This window comes from Coregonus lavaretus, assembly GCF_964263955.1.
Source record: "Coregonus lavaretus genome assembly, contig: HAP1_SCAFFOLD_989, whole genome shotgun sequence".
In the NCBI taxonomy this organism is placed as follows: Eukaryota; Metazoa; Chordata; class Actinopteri; order Salmoniformes; family Salmonidae; genus Coregonus; species Coregonus lavaretus.
The window spans coordinates 50,059-67,612 of record NW_028165269.1 but is presented as its reverse complement, the minus strand read 5'-3'; the positions used below and the strand labels follow the sequence as shown (position 1 = coordinate 67,612).

At 43.7% G+C, this 17,554-nt stretch overlaps 1 protein-coding gene across 1 annotated transcript in view; it reads left to right on the top strand.

Annotated features, from left to right (window-relative positions):
• LOC311116043 (activating signal cointegrator 1 complex subunit 3-like) overlaps positions 1 to 17,554 on the top strand; it is a gene marked incomplete at its 3' end in the record, with an annotated part of 112,076 nt that overhangs the window by 44,615 nt on the left and 49,907 nt on the right. Inside the window, exons 8-9 of the mRNA XM_084191177.1 lie at positions 68 to 203; positions 1,085 to 1,210. Of these exons, the coding sequence (XP_084047303.1) occupies positions 68 to 203; positions 1,085 to 1,210 (262 nt within the window). The remainder of the gene's footprint in view (positions 1 to 67; positions 204 to 1,084; positions 1,211 to 17,554) is intronic.

Genomic DNA, 17,554 nt, shown 5'->3' with positions numbered 1-17,554 from the left:
ATGGTTGTATTATGGCTGTGTTGTGGTTGATGAATGGTTGTGTGTGGTCCTGGTTCTGTTTCTCCAGAGAGCAGGCCCTGCTGACAGCACGGCGGTCTCCAGTGCTGAGCAGAGAGAGGGTGTACGAACGCATCCGATACCCCAACGTCTATGACTGCTACGCCGAGGCCACCAAGACCTCCGCCTTTGTAGGGGGAGCCAAGGTACAGTACGTGGTGATGATCAGAGGTGCGTCACAAATTACACCCTACTCCTTATAATACACTACCTTTGAGCAGGCTCCATAGGGCTCTGGTCAAAAGTAGTGCACTATGTAGGGATGAGGGAATAGGGTGCCGTTTGGGACAAAGCCCTGTACTGCCCAATACCAAATCTACACCCTATATGCTTGACCGCTAGACCATCATGTTCTATCCAAATAAACAATGACTATAACAAGACTATAAGACATTTTCAAATCCTGCCCACCTGTATTCAGGGGCAAAATGAACAGTTTGTATTACTTACATTTCTTACTTATAGTGACAGGGAGGAAGGGGATAGAGTACTCACCCGCATGCACACACACACACACACACACACACACACACACACACATACACACATACACACAGACACATACACACACACAGACACGTGCGCACACACACACACACACACACTTTCCAGTTCTTTGTTTACCCACCATCCTTCACGACAGTCTGTTCCCTTATTACACACCAGCACCCACAAGCCACTGCTTTAAATCCAGTTTTTATGATCTATTTTTTCATTCCTGCTTTTTCACTCTCTATTTACACTATTTACTATTTTCTTTAGTCCTCAGTTCAGTAGGAGCAGGTGGGGGAGAGGAAATAATGTTCACTGGAAAGTTGATACATTTTCAAATCTGAACATGACTTTTGCAATGTTTTGAATGTGTTTATTTTCAAGTTGAGGCAGTGTTTGTTGATGTTTTACTATGTGTATTGTAATATGTTCAATATTATGTAGTGCAGCTGGTAATAAATCGATTGGGGTGGAAATGTACTTTGTGTAATGTGGTGCGTAGTTAATGTTTGGGATGTGGTTGTGTTGTGTTCAGCTGATGTTACCAGAGGGGATAAAGAGGGAGAACAATAAGATGTATGAAGAGGTGGAGATTCCTCCTAGTGATCCCATGCCCATCAGCTTTGAGGAGAAACCCATCTACATCTCTGAACTGGACGAGGTAAGACACCCAATGGTTACATTTGGGGGTGATATAATGTACTAAACTAAAATGTAAACTGACAAAAGCATACTACACATCACAGATTTTTACATACAGCAGGTTTTAAATAACCAAATAGTTTTGTCTACTTCGTGTTTTCATTTTTGCCATGGATAAAATATTGCCATACTGGTATTGTCCCGGCCCTACTATTTAGCAATAAGCATTATCACATGATGTAGCCCACCTGATGTAGCGTAGTGGCTATAAATAAATAGGCTGAGGCTTGCCCATCTGCGTTTACCCTATTGCATCACAAACTCTAAAGTTTAAACATTAGGCTATCTTGTTGCTAGTTGTAGCAACACATTGATGACTTGAATGTCCCCAAAAATGTTCCACTGACACTCAGCCAACCCAGGATCACGTACTGTGAATATAATGTAGGCCTACCTGTTACACCTGATGTGTTACATTTAGCCCTGGTCTTCCCTTTCCATGGCAGGTTCCAGGCATAAGCTATATAAGTCTAGCCAGCTATCTCAACTTGTAGTAATCATGGCCAAATAACGTCCGGGCACGCAGTACACATGCCCAGGGGCCCTGACCTCCAGCCCCCCCCCCCCCCCCCATTGATTGTGTTAGTCACTCTCACTCATAACATATTAACATGGCATAAGTCATGGCAAAATGTGTAGAATTGCAGGAAATTAGCTTTAAAACGGCATTTCTCCCTGCTTGTTTGTCTTTCGAGATTGCATGGCTCTGTGCTCGATTTTATACACCTATCAGCAATGGGTGTGACTTAAATAGCCGAAGCCACTAATTTGAAGGGGTGTCCACATACTTTTGTGTATATACAGTGGGGAGAACAAGTATTTGATACACTGCCGATTTTGCAGGTTTTCCTACTTACAAAGCATGTAGAGGTCTGTAATTTTTTATCATAGGTACACTTCAACTGTGAGAGACGGAATCTAAAACAAAAATCCAGAAAATCACATTGTATGATTTTTTAAAGTAATTAATTTGCATTTTATTGCATGACATAAGTATTTGATCACCTACCAACCAGTAAGAATTCCGGCTCTCACAGACCTGTTAGTTTTTCTTTAAGAAGCCCTCCTGTTCTCCACTCATTACCTGTATTAACTGCACCTGTTTGAACTCATTACCTGTATAAAAGACACCTGTCCACACACTCAATCAAACAGACTCCAACCTCTCCACAATGGCCAAGACCAGAGAGCTGTGTAAGGACATCAGGGATACAATTGTAGACCTGCACAAGGCTGGGATGGGCTACAGGACAATAGGCAAGCAGCTTGGTGAGAAGGCAACAACTGTTGGCACAATTATTAGAAAATGGAAGAAGTTCAAGATGACGGTCAATCACCCTCGGTCTGGGACTCCATGCAAGATCTCACCTCGTGGGGCATCAATGATCATGAGGAAGGTGAGGGATCAGCCCAGAACTACACGGCAGGACCTGGTCAATGACCTGAAGAGAGCTGGGATCACAGTCTCAAAGAAAACCATTAGTAACACACTACGCCGTCATGGATTAAAATCCTGCAGCGCACGCAAGGTCCCCCTGCTCAAGCCAGCGCATGTCCAGGCCCGTCTGAAGTTTGCCAATGACCATCTGGATGATCCAGAGGAGGAATGGGAGAAGGTCATGTGGTCTGATGAGACAAAAATAGAGCTTTTTGGTATAAACTCCACTCGCCGTGTTTGGAGGAAGAAGAAGGATGAGTACAATCCCAAGAACACCATCCCAACCGTGAAGCATGGAGGTGGAAACATCATTCTTTGGGGATGCTTTTCTGCAAAGGGGACAGGAGGACTGCACCGTATTGAGGGGAGGATGGATGGGGCCATGTATCGCGAGATCTTGGCCAACAACCTCCTTCCCTCAGTAAGAGCATTGAAGATGGGTCTTCCAGCATGACAATGACCCGAAACACACAGCCAGGGCAACTAAGGAGTGGCTCCGTAAGAAGCATCTCAAGGTCCTGGAGTGGCCTAGCCAGTCTCCAGACCTGAACCCAATAGAAAATCTTTGGAGGGAGCTGAAAGTCCGTATTGCCCAGCGACAGCCCCGAAACCTGAAGGATCTGGAGAAGGTCTGTATGGAGGAGTGGGCCAAAATCCCTGCTGCAGTGTGTGCAAACCTGGTCAAGACCTACAGGAAACGTATGATCTCTGTAATTGCAAACAAATGATTCTGTACCAAATATTAAGTTCTGCTTTTCTGATGTATCAAATACTTATGTCATGCAATAAAATGCAAATGAATTACTTAAAAATCATACAATGTGATTTTCTGGATTTTTGTTTTAGATTCCGTCTCTCACAGTTGAAGTGTACCTATGATAAAAAGTACAGACCTCTACATGCTTTGTAAGTAGGAAAACCTGCAAAATCGGCAGTGTATCAAATACTTCTTCTCCCTACTGTGTATATATATATGTGTGTGTGTGTGTATATATATATATATATATATATATATATATATATATATATATATATATATATATATATATATATATATATATATATATATATATATATATATATATATATATATATATTAATTAGTGTAGATATATATATTAGTGTAGGTATAGGGGTAAGGTGACTAGGCATCAGAAAAATGATAAACAGAGTAGCATCAGCGTATATGATGATTGTATGGGAGTCAGTATAAATGTATGTGCATATTATATGTGTGTAAGTAAATTATGGAGTGAGTGTGTTTGAGTGTCAGTTTGCGTAAGTGTGTAGGCCCCTGTGAGTGTGCATAGAGACTATAAGAATAAAATACAAGGGTCAACTCAGATAGTCTGTGTAGCTATTTTGTTAGCTACAGTATTTAGCAGTCTTATGGCGTGGGGATAGAAGCTGTTCAGGTGCCTGTTGGTGTAAGACTTGATGCACCTGTACCGCTTGCCGTGCGGAAGCAGAGGGAACAGTCTATGGCTTGGGTGGTTGGAGTCTTTTAACGATTTTCCGGGCCTTCCTTTCACACCGCCTAATATAGAGGTCCTGGATGGCAGGGAGCTCGGCCCCAGTGATGTACTGGGCTGTCTGCACCACCCTCGTAGCGCCATGCGATTGAAGGTGGTGCTATTGCCATGCCAGTCAAGATGCTCTCAGTGGTACAGCTGTAGAACTTTTTGAGCCTATATTCTTAGCCTACTATAAAATGTGTATTGACTGTGATCAGGGTAGCCTACGTGTGTCTTGTCTGTTTAATGAACAAAATAAGTATTGATTTCATGTGCATGCTGCAGCCATGTAGGCTGCACAGACCAGTAACATAAACTCAAAATATGCCATTCTATTATTTTGAAAATAAATTGTATTAGTCTTATAATGTTTCTTAGGACCTGCCTAAAACAAATTAATAATGGATTTATTTTGTGATGGTGTATATTCAATGGATATATTATAATAGACGTCCACCCACATCAGCCCACGGCTACTCCCACTCCTAAACTTGCCGGCATGTGCACGGGGGATATAAAAGGCTTATCCCGGCAAGAATATGGTAAAATAATATATATTTTTACAGGCAACATACCGTAAAGTCTGTCTGTAAAGGGTATTTGTGTGACTGTGTGAGTGCCAGCCATGGCGTGCTCAGTTTCACTTCCCGGTGTCCAAATTCCAGCGACTGGGAGCGGTCTGGAGCCATAATGGGCAGTGAGTGATGTTGTCTTAATGGAAGTGCTGTAGTTCTCAGCCAGCTGTCTAGATCCACAATGGCCTCTCCTCTCTGACTGACAGGCTGAGTGACAGGCTTACAAATCTGCTCTCTGCCAATAGCAGGGGTCACTGGGCCGGACTGACAGACAGGTGAGCCAATCCCCACCCAGCCATTTGGGAGATGGGAGTGCAGAGGAGTTGTCAGTTGGCTTCAGTTCAATCACATCACTGTCTTTTCTTCTGGTTCTTCATCTAGACTTCTGGAGTCATTCTGTATGGGATCATGGTGGGATGTTTAGAAACCGTTACTATTGCATTTATTCTGTCAAGTTTGTTGTGAAATGCACTACATTCAAACGTGAATAGATTTTGGGTAGAATCCTCAGTGTGGAATTAACTGGCTAGTGTGACTCCCCTGAATGTGCCCAAAACATGGCATCATATCTGAGATGACTGGGTATGTTTTAACCTTGGAACATATTTTGTCATATTTGAAGATTACTCCTGGAATTGTTCACCTCACTTAACCTGTCTGTCACTCAAGATGACAGGCATACTGTGTGTATGTGTGTGTGATCGCAGGCTGAGACAAATTGATTAAGAGAAGGATTGGTCATGCATGTGTGGTTGTTGTTATTTCTGTGGTGTGTGTGACGCTGGCTCAGGTGTTTGTCTCCCTGCCTGTCACTCATTATCTTCATTAGGCTTTCTTAAATGCTAAATGTGTAAATGTTCATATCTATAGTGTTTTTTTCCATGGAAACATGTCAGTGTCACACTCAATCCCCAATCAATCACTAGCTTCCTCTAGTGGAGTTTTGGCTCTTTTGCTTTTACACCCATTCAGCTATTCCAAAGAGGGTACCTCATGAAGGGATTGGGTATGAGAGTATCACTTTCAAAAAGCTCTCTCACACACTAGGGCTGGGACGATACCAGTATCGAGGCAAGGACACAAAACACTAAGCGGATTTAACTTCTTTAGGAAATCAGCCCTAATGTTGGAAACAGACGTCATTACTGTATGTTGTTTTCCAAGCTATAGCACACAATATTTTACATACAGCACGTTTTTAATGGATCAAAGAATTTGGTCTGCTGTAGTGTTTTCATTTTTGCCATGGAAAAAGTATTGGCATACTGGTATCATCCCGGCCCTATCCCACACTTAGTGATTGATACCTCAGGGCCTGTCTTCTTCCTTAACCCCAGCCCCATCTCCAACCCTGGCTTCACCCCTAGCCCAGGGTTCAGTTGCCTTAGCTATTACCCGCCCCAGTACCTGATACATTTGCTCTTCGGGTTGGTTCTCTGCTATTCACACTGCATCTTCAAGTCTCTGGCTTTTAAGAGCCTCCTTGCACACCAAACAGTAAGTGCTTCAAGGGACCAGGCATTTGAGAGGAAGGGTTGCCCAAGTGCCTGAATGGAGGGACAAAACATAGTTCTATACACGCATGCGCTTCCCACTCAAGGCAGGCACAGTCTTTTGCTCGAAGAGTATTTGATAGTATTCAGTAGTATTTGAAAGAAAACACATACTATTGGAACCCAGGTCTGATGTGAGCCCTCACATGCAACAGCATCCCCTCTGAGCCGTGGAAGAACCCTTAGTCCTCATCATGAAGGAAGTGATCAATGTCAGAGGCTCTCCTCTACTCTAAGTGGAATGAGTTGGGATGGACAGACAGGATTGATCTCTCTCTCTCGATCTCTCTCTCTCTCCCAGCAGCTAATTTCCTGTTTCTTTTTGTCTCACAGGAAACAATTAATTACAGTACACCAGGGCATGATAAGTTTGTGGTTGTGTCTTACATAGAGTTAATCAATAAAGCGCCTTTTCACCGTTTTGTTCATTCTGTAGCCCTGGCCGTCACAAAATGAATTTACAAGTTCCACCTTTACAAAACAAAAAGAGACTGAGCATAATAAAATAAAAAAAGTGATTCTTATCTTTTCTTCTCGTTTTCTGAAAAGCCTTATCTTTCTTTCTTGTCTTACTTTGTTCTGGGCTTCTCCCCATCTCTCCAGTCGCTCCAGCAGGCTACATTCCCTGCTTCCTGTTCTGTTTGAAACCCCAGTGTGACTGATCAAGATTGATATGGAGCCTCTTCAGCTGAGCGATGTGAATTAGCCCCTAGAGAAGGAGCTCCTCTATTTATTAACTTAAGCCGGGCTACTCAAACAAAATACCTCACTCTTTTTAAGCGCCAAGCACACAACGCCGAGGCTAATAAGTCTTTACGTGCTATTAGGAGCAGCGCTTTGCAAGGCAGGCCGAACCGAAAGCCTGTCAGCTTTTTTTCCCTTCCCTTTCTTTCCCCACCATCACGCAGAGTAGCGTAGATTGTCATTTATTGAAAGGTGTAATGGCCGACAGGTCTCTGCCCGGCCTGGCAAGCCTTTAATAGCACTGTGAAACATTAAAAGTGGGGGATTTATTAGGGGGCCTTTTAACTAATGAATCAGGGGCCCATGCGTCCTGCTCTCGTCACGCTGGTAAAAGCCTTCCTAATTTCTGTGAATAAATATGTGTGTGCGTGCGAGAGAGAGCGATGCAGAGAGCGAAAGCGATGCAGAGAGAAAGAGAGATGGAGAGAGGTTGGCTTTCGTCCTAGTGCTGACAGAAAAACAACACAACAACCCCCCCACACTATCTCGAAACATGACTACCTACACATCCAGTACATAGGCTACATACTCAGGCACTAAGAGATACTGATATATCAACTGAAATATCCATGGAGGCTTGAGAAGACACGGACTAGGGTTGCAACGGGAGGGTATATTACTGGAAACTTTCGAAATGTACCAGTAAACTACCAGAATTTTGGTATCTTTCAATGATTTTATGTAATCTATCACACGACATCTAGTGGCATTGTTGATTAGATGCTTTTTTAATTAATTAGGCTATTTTCTCATGAACCATATGGTCTAGCTACTAGAAACTCATGGACAGGATGGACACAGATATAACAAATTAATACTATATACAGTGGGGGAAAAAAGTATTTAGTCAGCCACCAATTGTGCAAGTTCTCCCACTTAAAAAGATGAGAGAGGCCTGTAATTTTCATCATAGGTACACGTCAACTATGACAGACAAAATGAGAAAAAAAAATCCAGAAAATCACATTGTAGGATTTTTTATGAATTTATTTGCAAATTATGGTGGAAAATAAGTATTTGGTCAATAACAAAAGTTTCTCAATACTTTGATATATACCCTTTGTTGGCAATGACACAGGTCAAACGTTTTCTCTAAGTCTTCACAAGGTTTTCACATACTGTTGCTGGTATTTTGGCCCATTCCTCCATGCAGATCTCCTCTAGAGCAGTGATGTTTTGGGGCTGTCGCTGGGCAACACAGACTTTCAACTCCCTCCAAAGATTTTCTATGGGGTTGAGATCTGGAGACTTGCTAGGCCACTCCAGGACCTTGAGATGCTTCTTACGAAGCCATTCCTTCGTTGCCCGGGCGGTGTGTTTGGGATCATTGTCATGCTGAAAGACCCAGCCACGTTTCATCTTCAATGCCCTTGCTGATGGAAGGAGGTTTTCACTCAAAATCTCACGATACATGGCCCCATTCATTCTTTCCTTTACACGGATCAGTCGTCCTGGTCCCTTTGCAGAAAAACAGCCCCAAAGCATGATGTTTCCACCCCCATGCTTCACAGTAGGTATGGTGTTCTTTGGATGCAACTCAGCATTCTTTGTCCTCCAAACACGACGAGTTGAGTTTTTACCAAAAAGTTCTATTTTGGTTTCATCTGACCATATGACATTCTCCCAATCCTCTTCTGGATCATCCAAATGCACTCTAGCAAACTTCAGACGGGCCTGGACATGTACTGGCTTAAGCAGGGGGACACGTCTGGCACTGCAGGATTTGAGTCCCTGGCGGCGTAGTGTGTTACTGATGGTAGGCTTTGTTACTTTGGTCCCAGCTCTCTGCAGGTCATTCACTAGGTCCCCAAGTGTGGTTCTGGGATTTTTGCTCACCGTTCTTGTGATCATTTTGACCCCACAGGGTGAGATCTTGCGTGGAGCCCCAGATCGAGGGAGATTATCAGTGGTCTAGTATGTCTTCCATTTCCTAATAATTGCTCCCACAGTTGATTTCTTCAAACCAAGCTGCTTACCTATTGCAGATTCAGTCTTTCCAGCCTGGTGCAGGTTTACAATTTTGTTTCTGGTGTCCTTTGACAGCTCTTTGGTCTTGGCCATAGTGGAGTTTGGAGTGTGACTGTTTGAGGTTGTGGACAGGTGTCTTTTATACTGATAACAAGTTCAAACAGGTGCCATTAATACAGGTAACGAGTGGAGGACAGAGGAGCCTCTTAAAGAAGAAGTTACAGGTCTGTGAGAGCCAGAAATCTTGCTTGTTTGTAGGTGACCAAATACTTATTTTCCACCATAATTTGCAAATAAATTCATAAAAAATCCTACAATGTGATTTTCTGGAGAAAAAAATTGTCAATTTGTCTGTCATAGTTGACGTGTACCTATGATGAAAATTACAGGCCTCTCTCATCTTTTTAAGTGGGAGAACTTGCACAATTGGTGGCTGACTAAATACTTTTTTTCCCCACTGTATCAATACATTTTTAAAAAGTTATTCAAGTATAACTGACCAAAGTTACATTAGATTGCCATAGCTTTTATGTTATTTACCAAAATTACTGAAGATTCTGGTAACTTTTACAAATTACCGGTAGCTTTGCAAACCTAACAGACACATCCTGTCCTCCTAGGAACTGCTAATCAGGACCACACTCCTCTTCAAGGATTCTAAGAAGACTTGACTTGCGTTAAGAGATATAGTTATTCCCAAAGGGGAGCACTGAATTGAGAGATAGGATTTAGGAGTGTACGTGCGTGTGCTGATGGTTTTTACTATCCCTAGTGGGTTTTTTAAAGGGCAGGAACATGAGTGATGAATGGGAGATAGTTTCCTGCCAAACCCTGGTTGTATATTCTCCTACAGCTTCTTCTCCTAAGTGGATAGTGAACACTTAGCCTGTCTTCTTCATAGACGTTGACATGATTGTGTACTGATGGACAGGGTTATCCATCTACTCTGTTGTCATAGAGACAGGGAGGGGCAGAGGGGCTTGTGGTGCGTGGACTCACTCTTCTATCCTCAGGTCCTTACTAGGTGTCTCTCTCCTCACTGAATGCTGATTTTGGACCTTCATGTGTCCAAACCTCCAAGAGGAGTGTAGGCTAGCTGGAGGGGTGGAGTAAGCACGCTAGAGTTCTAGGATTTATCACGGAGACTCTTGTAAATTAAGTGAGATGGGTTTCTTCCTTATAATAATAATAATAATAATAATATGCCATTTAGCAGACGCTTTTATCCAAAGCGACTTACAGTCATGCGTGCATAAATGTTTGTGTATGGGTGGTCCCGAGGATCGAACCCACTACCTTGGCGTTTCAAGCGCCGTGCTCTACCAGCTGAGCTACAGAGGACCTCCTTCCTCCTCCTGTCTTATCTCCAAATTCAATGTTCAACCCTCCCCCATTAGTGTCCCCCCCACTCGTTGGTGTCTCTGCCTCACCCTTCAGTGTGAGGGACGTGGGTCCTGTGTTCTGGACTGTGGCAGGAGGACACGAGACAGAGCAGGGAGTGCCATCCATAATTTTGATTTCCTGCTCAGTTCACGTGTGTTTGCTCAGACTTGCAAAGCAGGTATAGGGATGAGAGAGAGAGAGAGAGAGAGACGGAGAGAGTGGGAGGTGGAAAGAGAGCAGACGGTGGACAGAGGCATGGAGAGGCCTTGGGGAGTGGCAGCACACATCTCATCTAGAGCCATTACACTCTCAGGCCGAGTGTGTGTCCGTGTGTGTGTGAGTCCGCGTGTGCGTGTGTGTGAGTCCGCGTGTGTGAGTCCGCGTTTGTGAGTCCGCGTGTGTGAGTCTGTGTGTGTGTGTGAGTCTGTGTGTGTGTGTGAGTCTGTGTGTGTGTGTGTGTGTGTGTGTGTGTGTGTGTGTGAGAGTCTGTGTGTTTGACTCTGTGTGTGTGTGTCTGTGTGTGAGTCCGTGTATGTATGCGTGTGTGAGTCTGTGTGTGTGTGAGTCCATGTGTGTGTCTGTGTGTGGCGGTTGGTGGTCCATAGCTGAGGGGGTTGGTGGTCCATAGCGGAGGGGCTTGGTGGTCCATAGCTGAGGGGGTTGGGGTGCAGTATATTGGGTGTGGCTGCAGGGTTGGGTTGTTGGGGGAGGGGGACCCAGCAGGTCCCTCTCCTCTCTCCCTTCACCTCCCTCGCTCGCACTCTCTCTCTCTCTCTACCTCTCGCTTTCCCTCTCTCTCTCCCTTTCCCTCTCTCTCTCTCTCACTCTCTTTCTACTGGTGTGCTGTGGGGAAATTAATGGGCCTCCTGTTTGCTGCATCTGCATCTCACTCTTTCAAACTCCACAGTACGTGTGTGTGTGTGTGTTTGGCCAGGTCATTCAGTGCTCTGTGTGTGGGTTTGGAGCAGGCTGATAAGCTGTTTACTAAAACTAGCAATTAAAAGTTGATCAAGCTGTCAATTCAAATGGAATGAAATGGAACTGAAAAGTAATTAAAGGATAGAGTGCAAACAACAACTATCTTTTTAGCTCCTCATTAACAATTCACAGAATTTAATTAGTTTAGCACTAACTCATACAGTTAATATATGCTTACACGTATACAGTAGCCACACACACACACCCTTGCACAGGAGGTAGTCAGTGTTTAAATTTTTATGTGAGCAGGTATGTTAAAACTAGGACAGGGAGGAAATTGGACAGAGACTGCTTGGTGGGTATTTAGATTTAGCTGTAGAATCATTACTAGAATCTATGAGGGTCCAATTAGTGGGTTTAGAGTGGCTGGTGGATTGGTTCTGTATTGCCAGTTTATTCCCAGTCAGCCTGGTTGGCACTTATGGCCGTAGGCTGTGCTAGCACTCTGATAATGAGCCTGCCAGCTTCCATCGCACTCACTACACCATACGGACTGGGACATATACACATAAACACACACACTACACAGTATGAACCAGCCCTGGGACATGCACACACACACACACACACACACACACACACACACACACACACACACACACACACACACACACACACACACACACACAGGTGCTCTGGGCCTGGATGGGTTCGATACTCCCACAAAGTCTGTGGTGAGCGGTCACGTTCCATCCAGCCTGCTCACTTTAACAGAGCGTTCACGGTCACGAGTTAGCCAGCTGTGTTTTAGAGATGGGCTACAGTTGGGGTCCACACAGCTGGCCTCATTAGGAACTGAACTTAACCATGCTGCTACGTTGACCACAGATGTGTATGGTCCTCTATTTGACATCTGGAACTAACAACGTTTTCAGTCAGGGGTTAGGCATGGGGGTGTAGCAGAATGTAAAGTGATGTTTTAGGTTGGTAGTTGAATTAGTTAGTTGTACATGATGATGATGATGATGATGATGAATAGGTGGCGACGAAGCTGGAATGAAGGAGTCGTATCTAGGACATTTTTGAGATTGCCCCTTCGAATTTAATTTTGGTTAAACAATTTTCCAAAACGTATTTTTGGTCAAACACGTTTTAAAGTGAGCACCTTTGTGTGGTGGAGCAGAAGTTGTCTGTAACATGGGGAGAGAAGGGCTTTCACAAATGTTATGCTTCAGCTCCAGCTCCAGCCCCCAGCCCCCTCTGGACCTCTCCCATTCCTCCACTCACATCAGCACCACCTGGTCAAGACATTCTGGGAAGAACCCTTTGATACCTGCATGGGTCTATCTTTGTGGGGGAGTAGGGTTGGGACATTCCAGTAACTTTCCCCAGATTTCGAGGGTTTCCAGAAATCCCAGTTGGAGGATTCCAGGAATATTCCAACCACGATTTTTGGAAAACCTGGGGATTTTGGGAAAGTTACCAGGATTTTTCAACCCCAGTGGCGAGAAAAACAGGAATCTGAGATTGGTTCTTGAGGTATGTTCTCTTTTTGAATGCCTGGGGGATTATGTGTGTTTTAGACTCTAATTTAGTTGGAATCTTGCCTGGTGATGTCAAATTGATTTCCTCGCTCAAAGTTTGGCCTTTGTTTCTATGAGTTCATGTGATAATCCCAGTGTGCACACTGATGGACTGATCGCAGACCTGCAAATAAACTCAGTCACAGGAAATAACTCAAACAAACTGAGGGCAGTTGATAAAAAAACCATGTACACTGGCCAATGACACAACACAGAATTCATCCAATTTTTTTCTCTTAAACATGAGTTGTGGTGTCTACGGTTGGTAGTTTCTCTTAGATGTGGTTAACTGTTAGCTATATTTGTGGTGCTTCACTTAGTGCTGAAGATGTATAACCATGCTGGTGTTTGTGGCTTGGAGACAGGGATTTTTTATGAAATGAATGTTATGTTAACACCTGCATATGGTGGTATCTCAAGTAGCCTACAGTAACATTACCTCTTCAGTGAGTTACTGCTGCTTGGACCCCAGAGACTACTCCTGGCAGGGACAGCTGCATCTCCTATTGGAAGATCTACAGTGCATACATCTGCATAACAATGAAGCCAACCAGAGATGTTTTAAGGAATAAAAAAAAAAAACATAAACAAAGCACTGAAGATTTTCAAAAAGATCATTAAAGGATGGCAACTTCATATAAACAACATGTATGCATTAGCTCAAGGTGAATATTGGGGCAGGCATACATTTTCATGAATTAGCATGTTTAAGGCGTTCGGGACACTGGCTCCTCGTTACCTAGAGACAAAGTAGATAAATCAAAACAAAAGGGGGGCTAGCCGCCTAAAGTGAGCGTGTTTGTCAAAGCGACACACTGTGTGTTTGAGTCCTGGCAATTGTGTGTGTGTGTGTGTATTTGTGTGCAGGAGCCGTGCGAAAGAGGGTGAAACTGTGCCGCTCCTAATTCAGAAATGCATATTTATAAATTGGTTGGTGCTCTCAGGACATGGCCTTGGGGGAAATAATTGGTTAGACAGGAGGACACTCGACTCGCCAGCCTGCTTAGAGAGAGAGGATGAGATGAAGTCAGCCCTACAGTCATTTAGACTAGAGAGAAAGGATGGGTACAAAACATCACACTGCACTAATATCCATTCCTTTACTCGCTTAATTCAAAGATAAGTCAAGATGGTGTGTGTAGTATCACCTTTCTCTCTTTCTTTTGCCCTCTTTCTTTTTCTCTCTCTACCCAAAATGTTGATGTTTTGTTCCCCGAGCCACTTAGTTATCAATTTTGCCTTATGGCAAGGTGCTCCATCATGCTGGAAAAGGCATTGTTCGTCACCAAACTGTTCTTGGATGGTTGGGAGAAGTTGCTCTCGGAGGATGTGTTGGTACCATTTATTTATTCATGGCTGTGTTCTTAGGCAAAATTGTGAGTGAGCCCACTCCCTTGGCTGAGAAGCAACCCCACACATGAATGGTCTCTGGATGCTTTACTGTTGGCATGACACAGGACTGATGGTAGCGCTCATCTTGTCTTCTCCGGACAAGGTGTTTTCCGGATTCCCCAAACAATCGGAAAGGGGATTCATCAGAGAAAATGACTTTACCCCAGTCCTCAGCAGTCCAATCCCTGTACCTTTTGCAGAATATCAGTCTGTCCCTGACGTTTTTCCTGGAGAGAAGTGGCTTCCTCGCTGCCCTTCTTGACACCAGGCCATCCTCCAAAAGATTAAGTTCATTTTCATGGCAAAGAGGGCAATTAATTGCAACTCATCTGATCACTCTTCATAACATTCTGGAGTATATGCAAATTGCCATCATAAAAACTGAGGCAGCAGACTATGTGAAAATTTATATTTGTGTCAATCTCAAAACTTTTGACCACGACTGTACAGTACCAGTCAAGTTTGGACAACCTACTCATTCCAGGGTTTTTCTTTATATTGACTATTCTACATTGTAGAATAATAGTGAAGACATCAAAACTATGAAATAAAACATATGGAATCATGTAGTAACCAGAAAAGTGTTAAACAAATCAAAATATATTTTATATTTGAGATACTTCAAATAGCCACCCTTTGCCTTGACAGCTTTGCACACTCTTGGCATTCTCTCAACCAGCTTCACCTATAATGTGTTTCCAACAGTCTTGAAGGAGTTCCCACATATGCTGAGCACTTGTTGGCTGCTTTTCCTTCACTCTGCCGTCCGACTCATCCCAAACCATCTCAATTGGGTTGAGGTCGGGTGATTGTGGAGGCCAGGTCATCTGATGCAGCACTACATCACTCTCCTTCTTGGTCAAATGGCCCTTACACAGCCTGGAGGTGTGTTGGGTCATTGTCCTGTTGAAAAACAAATGATAGTCCCTCTAAGCCCAAACCAGATGGGATGGCGTATCGCTGTAGAATGCTGTGGTAGACATGCTGGTTAAGTGTGCCTTGAATTCTAAATAAATCACAGACAGTGTCACCAGCAAAGCACCCCCACACCATAACACCACCTCCTCCATGCTTTACGGTGGAAACTACACATGCAGAGATCATCCATTCACCCACACCGCGTCTCACAAAGATCTCACATTTGGACTCGTGTTTCTTGGCCCAAGCAGGTCCCTTCTTCTTATTGGTGTCCTTTAGTAGTGGTTTCATTGCAGCAATTCGACCATGAAGGCCTGAGTCACACAGTCCCCTCTGAACAGTTGATTTTGAGATGTGTCTGTTACTTGAACTGGTAACTCTAATGAGCTTATCCTCTGCAGCAGAGGTAACTTTGGGTCTTCCATTCCTGTGGCGGTCCTCATGAGAGCCAGTTTCATCATAGCGCTTGATGGTTTTTGCGACTGTACTTTAAGAAACTTTAAAAGTTCTTGAAATGTTCCGTATTGACTGACCTTCATGTCTTAAAGTAATGATGGACTGTCGTTTCTCTTTGCTTATTTGAACAGTTCTTGCAATAATATGGACTTGGTCTTTTACCAAATAGAGCTATCTTCTGTATACCCCCCTACCTTGTCACAACACAACTGATTGGCTCAAACACATTAAGAAGGAAATAAATTCCACAAATGTACTTTTAGGAAGGCACTCCTGTTAATTGAAATAAATTACAGGTGACTACCTCATGAAGCTGGTTGAGAGAATGCCAAGCGTGTGCAAAGCTGTCATCAAGGCAAAGGGTGGCTATTTGAAGAATCTCAAATGTAAAATATATAGTAAAAATAAAGAAAACCCGTTGAATGAGTAGGTCTGTCCAAACTTTTGACGGGTAATGTATATACAGTGGGGAGAACAAGTATTTGATACACTGCCGATTTTGCAGGTTTTCCTACTTACAAAGCATGTAGAGGTTTGTAATTTGTATCATAGGTACACTTCAACTGTGAGAGACGGAATCTAAAACAAAAATCCAGAAAATCACATTGTATGATTTTTAAGTAATTAATTTGCATTTTATTGCATGACATAAGTATTTGATCACCTACCAACCAGTAAGAATTCCGGCTCTCACAGACCTGTTAGTTTTTCTTTAAGAAGCCCTCCTGTTCTCCACTCATTACCTGTATTAACTGCACCTGTTTGAACTCGTTACCTGTATAAAAGACACCTGTCCACACACTCAATCAAACAGACTCCAACCTCTCCACAATGGCCAAGACCAGAGAGCTGTGTAAGGACATCAGGGATACAATTGTAGACCTGCACAAGGCTGGGATGGGCTACAGGACAATAGGCAAGCAGCTTGGTGAGAAGGCAACAACTGTTGGCGCAATTATTAGAAAATGGAAGAAGTTCAAGATGACGGTCAATCACCCTCGGTCTGGGGCTCCATGCAAGATCTCACCTCGTGGGGCATCAATGATCATGAGGAAGGTGAGGGATCAGCCCAGAACTACACGGCAGGACCTGGTCAATGACCTGCAGAGAGCTGGGACCAAAGTAACAAAGCCTACCATCAGTAACACACTACGCCGCCAGGGACTCAAATCCTGCAGTGCCAGACGTGTCCCCCTGCTTAAGCCAGTACATGTCCAGGCCCGTCTGAAGTTTGCTAGAGTGCATTTGGATGATCCAGAAGAGGATTGGGAGAATGTCATATGGTCAGATGAAACCAAAATAGAACTTTTTGGTAAAAACTCAACTCGTCGTGTTTGGAGGACAAAGAATGCTGAGTTGCATCCAAAGAACACCATACCTACTGTGAAGCATGGGGGTGGAAACATCATGCTTTGGGGCTGTTTTTCTGCAAAGGGACCAGGACGACTGATCCGTGTAAAGGAAAGAATGAATGGGGCCATGTATCGTGAGATTTTGAGTGAAAACCTCCTTCCATCAGCAAGGGGATTGAAGATGAAACGTGGCTGGGTCTTTCAGCATGATAATGATCCCAAACACACCGCCCGGGCAACGAAGGAGTGGCTTTGTAAGAAGCATTTCAAGGTCCTGGAGTGGCCTAGCCAGTCTCCAGATCTCAACCCCATAGAAAATCTTTGGAGGGAGTTGAAAGTCTGTGTTGCCCAGCGACAGCCCCAAAACATCACTGCTCTAGAGGAGATCTGCATGGAGGAATGGGCCAAAATACCAGCAACAGTGTGTGAAAACCTTGTGAAGACTTACAGAAAACGTTTGACATGTGTCATTGCCAACAAAGGGTATATAACAAAGTATTGAGAAACTT